At 44.5% G+C, this 16,864-nt stretch overlaps 1 protein-coding gene across 1 annotated transcript in view; it reads left to right on the top strand.

The window, feature by feature from the left end:
• The first annotated feature begins 361 nt into the window (after positions 1–361).
• The window catches only part of LOC138358110 (trichohyalin-like), a 56,808-nt gene continuing 40,305 nt past the window's right edge, over positions 362–16,864 (top strand). Inside the window, exons 1-2 of the mRNA XM_069315612.1 lie at positions 362–388; positions 1,129–1,752. Coding sequence (XP_069171713.1) covers positions 362–388; positions 1,129–1,752 — 651 coding nt within the window. The remainder of the gene's footprint in view (positions 389–1,128; positions 1,753–16,864) is intronic.

The raw sequence follows: 16,864 nt of genomic DNA, 5'->3' as shown, positions 1-16,864 counted from the left end.
AGGGGAATTATTATTATTCCCCTCTTTGTTATTATTCCCTTCTTTATTATTTTCCTATAATAATAATTCACTTATAATAATTATAATTATTCCTCTAATAATAATAATTAATATTATTGCTATCAATTTCATCATTATATTATTATTATTACGGGAAAGTCATCTTGGCGGGTACTTGCATAACAGTGCTTACCTAACAGTGACTACAGGAGAGTGAGCTCCAGCTCCTTGTGCCCCGCCTTACTGTAGCCCCTTTTTTTGTTTAGGGTGGTTGAGATTTAGCTCCCTTAACCTATCGTTCTTAGCCCTCGTTAGGCTGACAGTCATGTTGTAAAGCTCTGCACTTTTCCCGTTTCTCGACATGTGTTTCGATATTTGCGGATTCCAGGTTGGTGCTGCGTATTATAGTATCGGTCTAAAGATATATAGATTGATTTTTTGAGTCTATATTAAGGTTTATTAAATATATATATATATATATATATAAAATATATATAGATATCTATATATATTATATATATAATATATATATATATATATATATATATATATATAATATATATATATATATATATATATATATATATATATATATATATATATATATATATATATATATATATATATATATATATATATATATATCGCCTTTCAAATTGTAAGCTGAATGCTACTGTTTATACAAAAAATATATATTTGATTTAGACTCTTGTACACCTGTTTAGTCCAGACGTTATTTTTATTTTTAGTATATGCTAAGAAAAAAGTTCCAAATTCAATTCATATTCCAACTGGTGCTGCCTCATCGGTCTGTTATTGTGTATCTGGCACTCAAAATACACTCTATACACGCCTACCATCTGTCGCAGATGGCCCCATACATAACACAATACGCACGCAGCCATTACATCCTGCCATGAATGAGAAACTCTGTAGTTTAAACGAATAAATCCACAAGGGCCGTGACGAGGACTCGAACCTGCGTCCAAGAGCATCCCAGACGCTGCCTTATTCTTTAACACGCTGGAGACCTATACTGTCTTACTACAGACGGCTCACACTGTACCACCTGGCCACCATTGACGCCAGCTGGGTAGAGCAACTCATAAAGAAGGCTCACACTCCCAGCTGGCTACTCGTCGACGCCAGCTGGGTAGAGCAACTCATAAAGAAGGCTCACACTCCCAGCTGGCTACTCGTCGACGCCTGCTGGGTAGAGCAACTCATAAAGAAGGCTCACACTCCCAGCTGGCTACTCGTCGACGCCAGCTGGGTAGAGCAACTCATAAAGAAGGCTCACACTCCCAGCTGGCTACTCGTCGACGCCAGCTGGGTAGAGCAACTCATAAAGAAGGCTCACACTCCCAGCTGGCTACTCGTCGACGCCAGCTGGGTAGAGCAACTCATAAAGAAGGCTCACACTCCCAGCTGGCTACTCGTCGACGCCAGCTGGGTAGAGCAACTCATAAAGAAGGCTCACACTCCCAGCTGGCTACTCGTCGACGCCAGCTGGGTATAGCAACTCATAAAGAAGGCTCACACTCCCAGCTGGCTACTCGTCGACGCCAGCTGGGTATAGCAACTCATAAAGAAGGCTCACACTCCCAGCTGGCTACTCGTCGACGCCAGCTGGGTAGAGCAACTCATAAAGAAGGCTCACACTCCCAGCTGGCTACTCGTCGACGCCTGCTGGGTATAGCAACTCATAAAGAAGGCTCACACTCCCAGCTGGCTACCCTCGTTGCCAGCTGGGTATAGCAACTCAAAAACAAATGACTGATCGACCACTGTGGCCGAGTCATTATCATCTCGTCGTGAAAATGGAAAATCTTTAATGAGGTGGATTTGCATATTTCTAATGCCATATTTTTCTCCTTGGTTCTGGCCATTATGGTATTGGCGCCACGTCCACTATGGTGGCGTGTGCGTGGGTGTACGTATAATGATGGGTGTATATATAATGATGGGTGTATGTATAATGATGGGTGTATATATAATGTATGTATGTATGATTTGTGGTTTTCATATGCATATATGGGCAGGTGCCTTTGTAAGACTACCTGTTTTGTAACACTTGCTAAAATATTCATTGTAATATGAACTGAAATAGTGTATAATGATGTAGGTTTCCCCCCCTCCATGGCACTCCTAAGTATATATTCTTAAAAAACGGTCTAACCAATATTTATAGTTGGGGAAACCTGGTACTCACTGAATGGTACTGAACCAATGGTACTGAACCAATGGTATTGAACCAATGGTAATGAACCAATGGTATTGAACCAATGATCCGTTTTCATGGAACTGCTTAATCTCAATTCAAAAGAGAAAACAAGCTATGATTGTCTACTCCTTGGAGGTGAGAAGTAAGGCAGAGTAAGGAAGGAGGAGGAGGAGGAGGAGGAGTTGTTAGTTTAACAATCACTGACAATTTTCCAGCCGTTGTTACAATGATCAATTGCAAGTTACTCGGTGTATGGTTGCTGGGAATTCTAGTCACTTGTAGAAGTGGTCGCTGGTTATATCAGTCGCTGGGAGTGGTTGTACTGGTCGCTTGGCTAGAGGTAACGAGGTGTATGCACAGGTGAGGAGGCTGGGATGTCGGTAGACTGGATGCTGGGTGGCAGTCGTTCGAGGAAGTGGTTGCTAAGTACCGTTCGCTGGACAAGTGTTTGATTGATGTCACTCGTTTGGGATAAGAGGGCCAGGCGCCAGATTCACGAAGCAGTTACGCAAGTACTTACGAACGTGTACATCTTTCCTCAATCTTTGACGGCTTTGGTTACATTTATTAAACAGTTTACAAGGATAGAACTTCCCAATCAACTGTTGTTATTGTTATAAACAGCCTCCTGGTGCTTCGGAGCTCATTAACTGTTTAATAATTGTAAACAAAGCCGCCAAATATTGAAAAAAGATGGACAGGTTCGTAAGTGCTTGCGTAACTGCTTCGTGAATCTGCCTCCAGGAGCTAGAAGATATAGGGAAGGAATAAAAAATAAAAGTTAGCCAAAAAATTAAACTCCTAGCCAATTGGTAATCTCATTTCTTAACAGTTACTAACCCATATCAGTCCAATTTTATGTAAGAACAAATTGGTCTAAATTTGACAAGTGTTGCCGAGGTCCACTACAGTTAAGTGGTCCTATGTAATTGATCTGTCTATCCAGGGAGCATGATCAACCAAGTGATTGATCCTTTGATGCAACCCGAGTAACATAGACTTATAATTTAACATTAGACTTAAATACAGAATAGCCACTGAATGGAGTAAGTTAATTTTAATTAAAACTTGTATAACTAACCAAAGTTTGAGTGAGAGCAGAAATTATTTGCAAATTTATACAGCCCACAACTCTGCATGATCCACAGCAAATTCCCACAGTGATAGTGAAGACAGTTGTGGTGGTGGTGATGGTGGTGACGGTTATGGTGGTGGTGGTGATGGTGGTGGTGACGGTGGTGGTGATGGTGATGGTGATGGTGATGGTGACGGTGGTGGTGATGGTGGTGGTGACGGTGGTGGTGATGGCGGTGGTGATGGTGGTGGTGGTGATGGTGGTGGTGGTGACGGTGATGGTGGTGGTGGTGATGGTGGTGACGGTGGTGGTGATGGTGATGGTGATGGTGATGGTGATGGTGGTGGTGATGGTGACGGTGGTGGTGATGGTGGTGGTGACGGTGGTGGTGATGGTGGTGGTGGTGGTGATGGTGGTGGTGATGGTGGTGGTGGTGATGGTGGTGGTGGTGATGGTGGTGGTGACGGTGGTGGTGATGGTGATGGTGATGGTGATGGTGACGGTGGTGGTGATGGTGGTGGTGACGGTGGTGGTGATGGTGGTGGTGGTGGTGATGGTGGTGGTGGTGATGGTGATGGTGACGGTGGTGGTGATGGTGATGGTGATGGTGATGGTGACGGTGGTGGTGATGGTGGTGGTGACGGTGGTGGTGATGGTGGTGGTGGTGGTGATGGTGGTGGTGATGGTGGTGGTGGTGATGGTGGTGGTGGTGATGGTGGTGGTGACGGTGGTGGTGATGGTGGTGGTGATGGTGGTGACGGTGATGGTGGTGGTGGTGATGGTGGTGGTGATGGTGGTGGTGATGGTGGTGGTGGTGATGGTGGTGGTGATGGTGGTGGTGATGGTGGTGGTGGTGATGGTGGTGGTGATTGTGGTGGTGATGGTGGTGGTGGTGATGGTGGTGATGGTGGTGGTGATGGTGGTGTTTTTTATTATTTTCATTATTTTTTTACCACAGTCGTGGCCACACATTAACAATGCTAACCAGCATATATACATTTTCTTCTGTCCTCCATGGACAGGGTGAGAGATTTGTTACACATATAGTTCAGGGATTTATTAAACAATCAACCACAGAAGGTGATTGTAGTACTTTTAAAATGCTAAGCTAACCTACATACGTAAATACTTAGATACATAGATTTACGTATGCCCTACGTAAAGTGTTCGAGGTGTCTTCTACATAGTGTCATTAATGTGTATTTTCAAAGGTGAAATGTAATTCTGATCAGCTTCCACATTTACTTTATACACATACACACACACACACACACACACACACACACACACACACACACACACACACACACACACACACACACACACACACACACACGTGTGTGTGTGTGTGTGTGTGTGTGTGTGTGTGTGCCTCCACCCCCAGGAAGCAGCCCGTGACAGCTGACTAACACCCAGGTACCTATTTTACTGCTAGGCAACAGGGGCATTGGGTGAAAGAAACTCTGCCCATTGTTTCTCGCCGGCGCCTGGGATCGAACCCAGGATCACAAGTCCAGCGTGCTGTCCGCTCGGCCGACCGGCTCCCATCCTCTTAACTCTGGCACCAGTCTTGTCGCAAACATTCGTAATATTTTTCGGTTTTGGGTTTATGCTTCACAAGCCGCGGATTCCATGCCGGTGCTGCGTAATTCCTGAGGGAAGAGGATAAATTTTGTAAGAGGAGAGTTGGCCATATCATGGTGGGGGGGGGTAATACTTAAAGGGAGAATGTTGTTGTTGTTAAAGATTACGGGCTATTCATGCCCGTGCCACCTATTGGGTGGCTTAATCTTCATCAATCTTGTTAAAGATTTAGCTACTCAGGACGAATTGTCCATGTAGCACGGGCTATGGTGAGCCCCCGTAAGGACATAAAGGGAGAAGGGTAGCTGAGATTTTAAGAAGAAAGGGAGCGTTGGTATTATAAGGATAAGGGTAGAGGAAATATTGTGCTGGTAGGGGGTTGAGAGGGGTGAGGGGAGGGGGGGGGTTAAGGGTAGTGGAGACATACGTGCAGGCATCACAGTTCCCATCTCCCCCCTTACCCCCCTTAACACCCTCCCATTACTAAGTTCTCACACTGGGACCTGATACTACCCACAGCTGTCTGGTAAGCTCCTCTACTGTGTATGTTCCTACACACACACACACACACACACACACACACACACACACACACACACACACACACACACACACACACAGATCCTCGCAGCAGAGTGGACAGTGTAACAGGGGATCTTAGTCCAAAATGTCCGGATTCGATTCCCAGCCGAAGCAGAAACACCAAATATGCAGAATTTTTTTCACCAGATGCATCTCTTCACCTTGCAGTAAACATAAGTAAACCCTTGAAGTAAACCTGGGAGTTTGCTGCTTCGAGCTGCATGCTGAGAATGTGTGTTTGTGTAAGAGAAATATGAGAGGAAACATAGGTTGGGGATCTACAATCATTTACACAATTGACGGTTAGAAAGGCGGGGTCCAAGAGCTAACAGCTATAAGGAGTTAACGGTATTGGAGACACAAATAGTAAATACACACTTATATGTCTTCATCAAACTCAACCAAAGTGAATAATGAAATAAATGTTCTTTGAAAAATCTTACTAGCCTAAGAATATTGCAAAAACAAAGTATTAAACATTTATGAGAATTACGTATTGCAAGAATTATTCAATACGTATTGCACAAAGAGGGTGGGTGGAGGGGATAATGACCAAGGTGTTAAAGATATCTTGACAATTTTTTTACAGCCCAGATGGAAGCTAAGGTTACTCACACAACAAATAAAGCCGCCGGCACTCTAACTGAACTTTGATACTTCGGCTAATTGACTCCGAAGGAGACCACTCAGCTAAGCCCCGAGTGCCTTTGTGAATTTAATCTTTGAATACGTACTGGATGATTGGAATTCCTTGTACATCTCTTAGATGGGACACAATCTCTCAGGGAAGAGGTAATCTCTATCTACCTTATCTATTTCCTCATTCAGTATATCTTGTAAGTTGTGATCATATCCACTCTCTTCCTTCTATCCTCTTGGGTAGAGAGATTTAATACTAGTAACCTATGTTCGTAGCTTAGTCAGGTTATCTTGAGGTTATCTTGAGATGATTTCGGGGCTTTAGTGTCCCCGCGGCCCGGTTAATTACAAAGGGGAAAATATATTTACTCACAACACACAGAAATCACAATAGTGTGATGCATCAAATGAACAAATCCACAAGGGCCGTGACGAGGCTTCGAACCTACGTCTGAGAGCATCCCAGACGCTGCCTTAATCTTTAAGAAAAGAATCTTTAATTCTTTTTACCATGTCGTAACTCAGTCGATTAAGGCAGCGTCTAGGATGCTCTCGGACGTAGATTCGAACCCTCGTCACGGCCCTTGTGGACTTACCTTGAGGTTACCTTGAGGTGCTTCCGGGGCTTAGCGTCCCCGCGGCCCGGTCGTCGACCAGGCCTCCTGGTTGCCGGACTGATCAACCAGGCTGTTGGACGCGGCTGCTCGCAGCCTGACGTATGTTGTTCATATTTACTCATACAAATGCTCAAAAAGATCATAGATAAAACCCAAAATAATTTAAAATCTTTGTCTCAGAATTAATTAAGGGAAAAATTATATAAAATACACAGTAGACTAACAGTAACTTTATTTAACAACTCACAAAATTAATTAACCCAATGTTAGTGACATCCTATATTCGTAGAGACATGGTAATGGATTGCACAGGAAACTCAAACAGATAAATTCCTTTAACAGCTGCCTCTCGCTCGGTGTTTTCGTCGTCTGGTGACCGATAGCCCTATCGCCCACCTGGGGGAGAATTTTTTTTTTTTTTTTTTTTTTTATTATTTTCTACCACAGACGTGGCCACTGATATGAGGCCCTGGAGCTAGGTTTTGGTGTTATGTTCACTCCCAGGAGGCCAGATTCACGAACCAGTTACGCGAGTACTTACGAACCTGTACATCTTTTCTCAATTTTTTGGCGGCTTTGTTTATAAGTATTGAATAGTTAATGAGCTCCGAAGCACCAGGAAGCTGTTTATAACAATAACAACAGTTGATTGGCAAATTTTCATGCTTTGTAAACTGTTTAATAAATGTAAACAAAGCCGTTAAAGATTGTTGAACACGTTTGTAAGTACTTGCGTAACTGCTTGAGTGAATCTGGCTCCTGGCAGGTCTTTTTCTCTAAGCGTTATAGGGAGAAACGTTTTAAACGTTTCTCCCTATAACGTCTAAAACGTCTAAACGTTTCTCTAAACGTTTCCCTTCGTCGTATATTTTCGCCTTCCGGTCTCCTGGCTCCTGTCCCCCATTTCCATCACCTTGCACTTGTTGCGTGTGTTCGCGTGTGTGGGTGTGCGTGTGTTTGTCTGTCCTGCACGGCTGCACGTGTGTCACGCCACCTCAAACAGTATGTGCGGGTCGATCTCTGTCCACAGAGATGCACGTACATAATATCCCCGCGCTCACGTGCCGCATCACACACACTCGCGCGCGCACACACACTCCCTCAAAACACACACACACACACAGAGCCACCCACCGCCCCGGCAACCAATGCTGTTTATACAAAAACACAATACCGGTAAAGGTGGTCCCGCCACCCGTTTTTAATCGCAAATTCAGCACTAGTCCACTTCACACTCAAATCCTTTTGTCTCGTATCCTTCAAGGTGGAGTCCTGCCCCCCCCCCCCTCCCTCCTGGGCCTATACCCAATCAGTTTGAATCAGGGGCGGAGTCTTCCGCTGAGACCTCGATGGTACATTCTGGCTTACAGAGAGGGCAGGGAGAGGGCTGACAGGCCTCTCTTGTAACCGTTACAACAATCGGCAGCTAGAAAGGCGGGACCCAAGAGCTAATACTCGATCCTGGAGGCACAAACAGGCGCTTGTATACACACATGCACGTACGCGAGGAGTGAGAAGACTTCAAATGCAGCATAGAATGAAGGGCAAGCAGCTTGCTGCATCAGAAAAGACTTGCTCGTAGACGCAACATTAAATATAACGTCAAGGGCAGCCATTTTCCCCCTCTAGCCTTCAGGAACATGGTGAGAGGAGCCGCCTGAACGATATATTCAACGTAAGTGCGACCATCTCTTGAGTATGCAACCCCCGGCGGCGTAATAGAAGAACGAATATCATTTAATGAAGTCATTCATTTGCATCATCCTCATGTCCCACTGTTATGGGGCCGTGGAGGCTTCAGACCCAAGAAAAACTGAGATGATGAAAGGATATTGTTCATTATATATTGGAATGAGGTTAATTTTACATTTAGCGGAGAGAAACTTTGTGAAGATGGTCCAACATCTTCTCCCTCCTACTCCCTCTCACCTGCTGTGATGCAGAGGATGCAGCGAGGCTGCCTGGCACCACGGGGCAACCAACAGGAGAGGCTACAGGAGGTGAAAGTGTGTGTGTATAGCGAGCGAGAGAGCCCGCTAGCATGCGGTAGCAGAGGGCTACTGACCTACCTCAATGTCTGCTGAGCGGCAGCCTTCCTCCCGACCTATACCAACACTGCGCACTGCAGCTGCGCGCAGACTCTGCAACCAACCGCCCCATGATCTGGGACTGTATTCCGGCCGTGCTATGTACTCTGCCCACATACTGTCCATGTACGCAATATGTACATCAATAATATATATATACACACACGTGTATCCCACGTGTGACCTTATTCTCTACAGCAGCTCTCTATCTAAGTATTCCCAAGGACGCTACGGTTAGAAACTATGGACCCCTAACCTAACATATCCAGGTCTAGTCTAAGCAGTTCTAGGGCGAGTAAACACAATGTTAAGCCTAATGTGGCACGTATATGAATGATGTTAAGCCTACGGCAGTTTATGTGGGTTGCCTCGTGTCTCGGGATCTTTACTGGAATCAGGTGGTACGTAATGTAGACTTTTTTTTTGGGGGGGGGGGTACAATAGTTCGCGTTTCGTACTTGTAGTTCACATTCGAAATGTGGATATTTGTGGAGGGAGCTATAACAATGGGAACTTTCGGTCACAGATGTTGGAAAGGTGTAATTATTTTATGTGTGTGTGTGTGTGTGTGTGTGTGTGTGTGTGTGTGTGTGTGTGTGTGTGTGTGTGTGTGTGTGTGTGTGTGTGTACTCACCTATTTGTGCCTGCAGGATCGAGCTCCAGCTCTTGAACCCCACTTCTCTAGCCTTATCCTTTCTAGCGTCGTCAGGTTTAGTTCCTTCAGTCTGACTTCGTACCTCATCCCTCGTAGCTCTGGGACTAGTTTCGTTGCAAACTTCTGCACCTTATCGAGCTTATGTGTTTTTTAAATGGGGGCTCCACGATGGGGCGGTATACTCTTAAGACTGGACTCACCTAGGCAGTATACAGTGATCTAAAAGCCTCCTTATTCAGGATTCTAAGGGAAGGTTTGGCTTTTGCCAGAGTAGAGTATGTGGCTGACGTTATTTTATTTATATTAGCCTCTGGAGTTAAGTTTGGGGTTATATCCACTCCCAGGTCTTTTTCTCTAGACGTTATAGGGAGGTAGTTTCCCTTCGTCGTATATTTGGCATTTTGGTTTTCTGGCTCCTGTCCCCATTTCCATCACCTTGCACTTGTTAGTGTTGAACTCTAGCAGCCATTTTTCGGACCATCTCTTCAACCTGTTCAGGTCATCTTGGTGAATTTTATAATCCGCATCTGTCTCAACCCTCCTCATTTGTTTTGCATCATCTGCAAACATTGACATAAAAGACAGCTCATGTAGTTTACATAAATGAGGAATAGAATGGGTCCCAGCACAGATCCTTGAGGCACCCCGCTTGTTACTCTACGTCATTGGGACTCCCTCGCCCCTCACTGTCACTCTCTGACACCTGTCAGGTAATTTCTTACCCATGATATTGCGTTTCCCTCTACTCTGCCTCTCAAGTTTATATAGTAATCTTCTATGTGGTACTGAATCAAAGACTTTTTGGCAGTCCAGAAATATGCAGTCTGTCTATCCTTCTCTGTCTTGCCGTATGTTCGTTACCTTATCATAAAACTTTAGGAGGTTCGTCAGGCATGATTTCTCCTCTCCAAAGTTTACTTACAAACCTAATTCTTTCTGACTGCAACTAGTCTTAATCTTATAATTCTTTCAAGTACTTTGCAAGGGATGTTTGTGAGCAACACTGGTCTGTAGTTAAGTGCCTCTTCTCTATCTCCTTTCTTGTAGATTGGCCCCACATTTGCCTTCTTTCAGCAGTTGGGCAAGTCCCTCTATGTAAGTAACGCATTATAGATTATTGCTAGAGGTATGCTGAGGGCCTGTGCTGCTTCTTTTAGCATCCATGGTGATACTCTATCTGGCCCAGTAGCTTTAGTTACATCCAGTGATGCTAGCTGTGTTCTTCTTCCGCAATATTTAGTAGTTTCTCATCACGGGTTCCTCATCTAGCTTTGGGAGGTGTTCAGGCTCAGTAGTGAACACTCCATGGAAGCTGGCATTGAGCTCCTCACAAATTTCTTTATAATTTTCTGTATAGTGGCCTCCCATTTATCGTAACCTGGTCACTTGGTCATTAACTGTCATTTTCCTTCTTATATTGATATGTATAAGTTTATGTTGGCTCTTTTCTTTGAAGGCAATATAATTTTTGTTTGTTTTTTTATATCTTCTTACGTTAATGTAGTCATTCCTGGCCCTGTCGCACCTATACTGGTTTACCTATGTCCTTTGTGTATGTGTGTGTGTGTGTGTGTGTGTGTGTGTGTGTGTGTGTGTGTGTGTGTGTGTGTGTGTGTGTGTGTGTGTGTGTGTGTGTTTGTGTGAGTGCGTGTGTGGTCGCGTGTGTATGTGTGTTTATCTGTCATCGGCCCTGCACGGCTGCACGTGTGTCACGCCACCTCAAACACTATGTGCGGGTCGATCATCGTCCGCAGAGACACGTAAATAATATCCCCGCGTGTACACACACACACGCGCACACTCGCGCGCACACACACACACTCAAAACACACCACAGAGCCAACCACCGCCACAGCAACCTACGCTGTTTGTACTAAAACGCAATGCTGGTAAAAGCCCGTCGTCTGAGAGATGCACATATATATATATATATATATATATATATATATATATATATATATATATATATATATATATATATATATATATATATATATATATATATATATATAATATCTGTGTTGACACATTCAGAACATTCACTCAGGACGAACTTTTAGCAAACACATTTAAACACAATTTAGTATACGCTGATATCACAGTGCGTTATCTTGGGCTGGACGATAGCGGCTTCATGCAGGCCCGACGATCACTCCTCCGACCGTCCAGGTGGATGGGCACTATCCCTTCCCCTCCGTCCTAATCCCAAATCCTTATATCCTGATCCCTTCCAAGTGGTATAAAGTCGTAATGGCTTCGGCCTCCTCAGAAGATACTAAACTGCAGCTGATGAGAAAATAATGGAGATCCTGAAGCTGGGGTAATTATCCTAACCCTTTCAAACCCCCTTTTTTTTAAGGATAGTTATCCTTAGAGCATCGCGGTGTGTGGTTAGTTTCGCGACCGTCTTGATCGTATGGTCTATGTATCTTAAATATTAAGTGGCAGCGTGAGATGCATTGACAATGGTGCAGCTAAACTCTGGAAAAGTAATGAGTTTGTTGAATACTGTTTTTCGTTCTTGTGGAAGGGGATGAGTTAGGACCATACGATGGGAGGGTTGCTACTCCGTGGGTATATATATATATATATATATATATATATATATATATATATATATATATATATATATATATATATATATATATAAAAGATGTTTACAGTATAAAAGTGTATAAAAGAAAACCCATTAGAAATTTTCTAATGTAATTTATTAATGTGATCAGTTAGAAATAACAACTGCATGCGCTATAGGCTAAGATAAGAACAGAATGATGAATCAGAATGATGAAAAGAAGGGAATCTGAAGCCACAAAACCGATATAAACATTAGGATAGGTCATAGGAAGGAGGAGAAGCCTTGATGCCTAATTTAGCATTCCGGGGCCTTTGCATGTTGAGTACGAGGAATAATATAGTGAAGATAGTAATTAAGAGGAGCCGGGGATGCATTTTTATCTAAGTCGCATCCGTTTGAGAATGGGGTTTCGGGGGGGGGGGGAAAGGTGGGGGGGGGGGGTGGTGTGGGGGGTAGGTGAGAGGGAGACGTTCTGAGTGTACACTCTCATCTCTTCTTTATATCCGAAGAACTGTTGTTGTTAAAGATTTGCTACCTGGAACAAAGTTCCAAGCAGCACGGGCTATGGTGAGCCCGTAGCATCCGAAGGACGTTTGTCTTCCTTCTTGGTTAAATTCCTTTGGGGCAGAGGAGGGAAATAGTGTCAGAGGCACCACCACCATCAGTGATTGTTAGGGAGAGCAGCTGTGTTGATGATGCCAGGAGACACACCTGTGTTGGTGGTGTAGGTGTTCTCGTGTGTGTTGGTGGTGCAGGTGTTCTCGTGTGTGTTGGTGGTGCAGGTGTTCTCGTGTGTGTTGGTGGTGTAGGTGTTCTCGTGTGTGTTGCTGGTGCAGGTGTTCTCGTGTGTGTTGGTGGTGCAGGTGTTCTCGTGTGTGTTGGTGGTGCAGGTGTTCTCGTGTGTGTTGGTGGTGCAGGTGTTCTCGTGAGTGTTGGTGGTGTAGGTGTTCTCGTGTATTCACCTAGTTGTGCTTGCGGGGGTTGAGCTCTGCTCTTTCGGCCCGCCTTTCAACTGTTAATCAACTGTTACTAAGTACTAATTAACTAATTTTTTCCCACGACACACGCACACACACTCAGGAAGCAGCCCGCAACAGCTGTCAAACTCCCAGGTCCCTATTTACTACTAGGTAACAGGGGCACCAGAGTGAAAAAAAACTCTGTCCAATTTGTTTCTGCCATCACCGGGGATCGAACCCGGATCCTAGGATTATGAGTCCAGAGCACTGTCCACTCAACTATCAGGCCCCACACATACATTCCCACTTCATTAAAACAGGAAAATAAGATGAAATAGAAAGAGATGAAATGAGGAAGAGGCAGACAAGGAAAATCAAAGAAAGCCAAAGAGATAAAAAAGTGGTTGATGATAAAGAGGATAAGCGCCCTTGTGTAAGTCATCACTTCACTTAAACAGGCAATACAAAAGCGCTCTTGTATTGCCTCCTGAATTTATCACGCAGTGACTGCAGTATAATAATCCTCGGCTTCTGACTTGTGTCGGCAGCGTCTAGACTCTAAACCAGAGGGTGGCGAACCTATGGCACACGTGCCCAGGGTGGCACGCATGCCATCCCCTGCTCCAGAGGCTGTCCACACACAAATTACGTCAGTAAATTCTTCTCTATACCAAAGGTTTCTTAACTTTTTATTTTTTTACACAAGTGGGTACAAGAGAAGACTTTTGGAGAGTTGAGTCTCCCCCCCCCCTTCCTCCCATCACCCACGACTCCTCCCAGATTCCCCCCCATCCTTACACATCTCCCCATCATCCTACATCTCCCATCCTCTCCCATCATCCCTATTGTAACCATGATATATATGTGCTTCAGCCTACAGTTTAGACCTATTGTCTTATGTATGACCCTCTGTCCTGCGTGACAGTGAATACTAGCATTATCCTCACTTTAATAAGACTATCAAAATCCTCACATTAGGCAAAATTGTAATTAATTTTGTCAATAAAGATGTTAATAATAATAAGTCTCCCACATTCGTCTGCTACCATGTTCCCTCTTAAATCAACACTCTTCAACTCTGGCTCCTCCAGAGCCCTATATAATGTGTGTTTTGATTATAGGATCGCTGTTCTCCGCCTTGAAGGATTCCTGGCCATGTCTCCGAGGATCACGCTAGTTGTCTCGTAGTGAACGGGAAGGTTGTGTAAGTCTTTTGTTTTTGCTCTTATTAAGCTGTCACATTCTTGAAATACACTGGAATAGAATAGGAGTCAAATTGTTAATAAGCACTGTAGCATTCCTTAGTTAAACATGTTTGTGAATCATTCTTTAATCTATGGGTTTGTTTCCGTTTCTTGAAACATGAAACATGGTTTCATGTTTCGTTTATTGTTTTTGCATAAAGGGCTAGTTAAAACTTACGGGCTCGCCATAGCCCGTGCTACTTGGAACTTTTTTTTTCTGAGTAGCTGAGTTTAAAACAACAACAGCCTAGTTAATTGGCTGATAGCTACATTCAGTCTCCCATTTCAAAGGTCAACACGACAGTCTGTAGCTTCCAAGATTACTTCCTCTCTGCTCCAATCTAAGGATTTAATAAGACATTATTACCTCGTTAAACTCATATTTCTGTATTTAAAACACAACACTTATTTTTGTTTTGTAATTATGAGTAGATTTACTAATAAATCCACAATGGCCGTGACGAGGGTTCGAACCTTCGTCTGAGAGCATCCCAGACGCTGCTGCCTTAAACAATTGCGTTCATTTGATGCATCACGCTATTGTGATCTCTGTGTGTGATTTACTAAACGCTGCGCGTACTAGTGGCTTTACAAGATTGTAAATACTATGCTATGTATTCTCACAAACCCAATGTACCTTCTTGTATATAAATAAATAAATAAATAAATAAATAAATAAATAAATAATACTATTTTGGCATGCTTATCGATTCCTCTTTCTCATTATAAAGTATGTCATTGAAGGCGATGAGTCACAATAACGTGGCTGAAGTATGTTGACCAGACCACACACTAGAAGTTGAAGGGACGACGACGTTTCGGTCCGTCCTGGACCAATCACAATCGACTTGAAAATGGTCCAGGACGGACCGAAACGTCGTCGTCCCTTCACCTTCTAGTGTGTGGATTGCAACTTCATCGCCAGAGGGAAGACATATACGAGTGACTATCTATTGTCTAAAGAAAGTGTTCTTCAGCCTCTAACAACCCTTGAGCACCTTAACCACCTTCCCTTCAATGACATGTTGACCAGACCACACACTAGAAGTTGAAGGGACGACGACGTTTCGCTCCGTCGTGGACCATTTTCAAGTCGATTGTGATTGGTCCAGGACGGACCGAAACATCGTCGTCCCTTCACCTTCTAGTGTGTGGTCTGGTCAACATACTTCAGCCACGTTATTGTGACTCATCGCCTGCACAAAGTTGCAGTAATTCTCGCTTAATGGGAACCAGGACAGTTGCATCGTTACCTGGTTTAGAAGGGTACTAGAGGTGTGACCTCTCGCCTCCCAAGATTCCTTACGTTTAGCCTAACTGCTTCTATGTTACCAAGACCAACACGAAGAGGAGAAGAGGACGAGGAGAAAGAGGCGTTTTAGAAACACTTGGACATATAAAAAATAGGAATAACGGAAACATGCAAGACAACTATATATATAATTTATGAAATTAAATGTTTTTCTATCCATGTTAGTTGACAGTCTTATTAAACTTTGCAGATAGTCGTGGAAGACTGCTCAGTCTATCAGGTGGTGTTGGAAGACTGCTCAGTCTATCAGGTGGTGTTGGAAGACTGCTCAGTCTATCAGGTGGTGTTGGAAGACTGACCAGTCTATCAGGTGGTGTTGGAAGACTGGCCAGTCTATCAGGTGGTGTTGGAAGACTGCTCAGTCTATCTGGTGGTGTTGGAAGACTGCTCAGTCTATCAGGTGGTGTTGGAAGACTGACCAGTCTATCAGGTGGTGTTGGAAGACTGCTCAGTCTATCAGGTGGTGTTGGAAGACTGGCCAGTCTATCAGGTGGTGTTGGAAGACTGGCCAGTCTATCAGGGGGTGTTGGAAGACTGCCCAGTCTATCAGGTGGTGTTGGAAGACTGCCCAGTCTATCAGGTGGTGTTGGAAGACTGCCCAGTCTATCAGGTGGTGTTGGAAGACTGACCAGTCTATCAGGTGGTGTTGGAAGACTACCCAGTCTATCAGGTGGTGTTGGAAGACTGACCAGTCTATCAGGTGGTGTTGGAAGACTGCCCAGTCTATCAGGGGGTGTAGGAAGACTGCTCAGTCTATCAGGTGGTGTTGGAAGACTGCCCAGTCTATCAGGGGGTGTTGGAAGACTGCTCAGTCTATCAGGTGGTGTTGGAAGACTGCTCAGTCTATCAGGTGGTGTTGGAAGACTGCCCAGTCTATCAGGTGGTGTTGGAAGACTGCCCAGTCTATCAGGGGGTGTAGGAAGACTGACCAGTCTATCGGGTGATCATGGAAGCCTGGTCAGTCAGCGACTCGGGCAGGTGTGTGCTAGAGTGTATGCAGGTGTACGGGGTGTTAAGTTATGTGGAAGCACAGTCAGAGTTGTGCAACGGTGCTGGTGTTGACGTGTTGATGCGTGCCGGAACCTCTGGTGTCGAGAACGGTGACGGACGTCTCCCTTCACTGTGACGGACGTCTACCCCTTCACTGTCACGGACGTCTCTCCCTTCACTGTGACGGACGTCTCTCCCTTCACTGTCACGGACGTCTCCCTCTTCACTGTGACGGACGTCTACCCCTTCACTGTGATGGACGTCTTCCCTTCACTGTCACGGACGTCTCTCCCTTCACTGTGACGGACGTCTCTCCCT

The sequence above is a fragment of the Procambarus clarkii genome, chromosome 82 (assembly GCF_040958095.1).
Source record: "Procambarus clarkii isolate CNS0578487 chromosome 82, FALCON_Pclarkii_2.0, whole genome shotgun sequence".
NCBI classification, from domain to species: domain Eukaryota; kingdom Metazoa; phylum Arthropoda; class Malacostraca; order Decapoda; family Cambaridae; genus Procambarus; species Procambarus clarkii.
The sequence above is the reverse complement of the archived record's forward strand: the minus strand, read 5'-3'. Positions and strand labels throughout refer to the sequence as shown.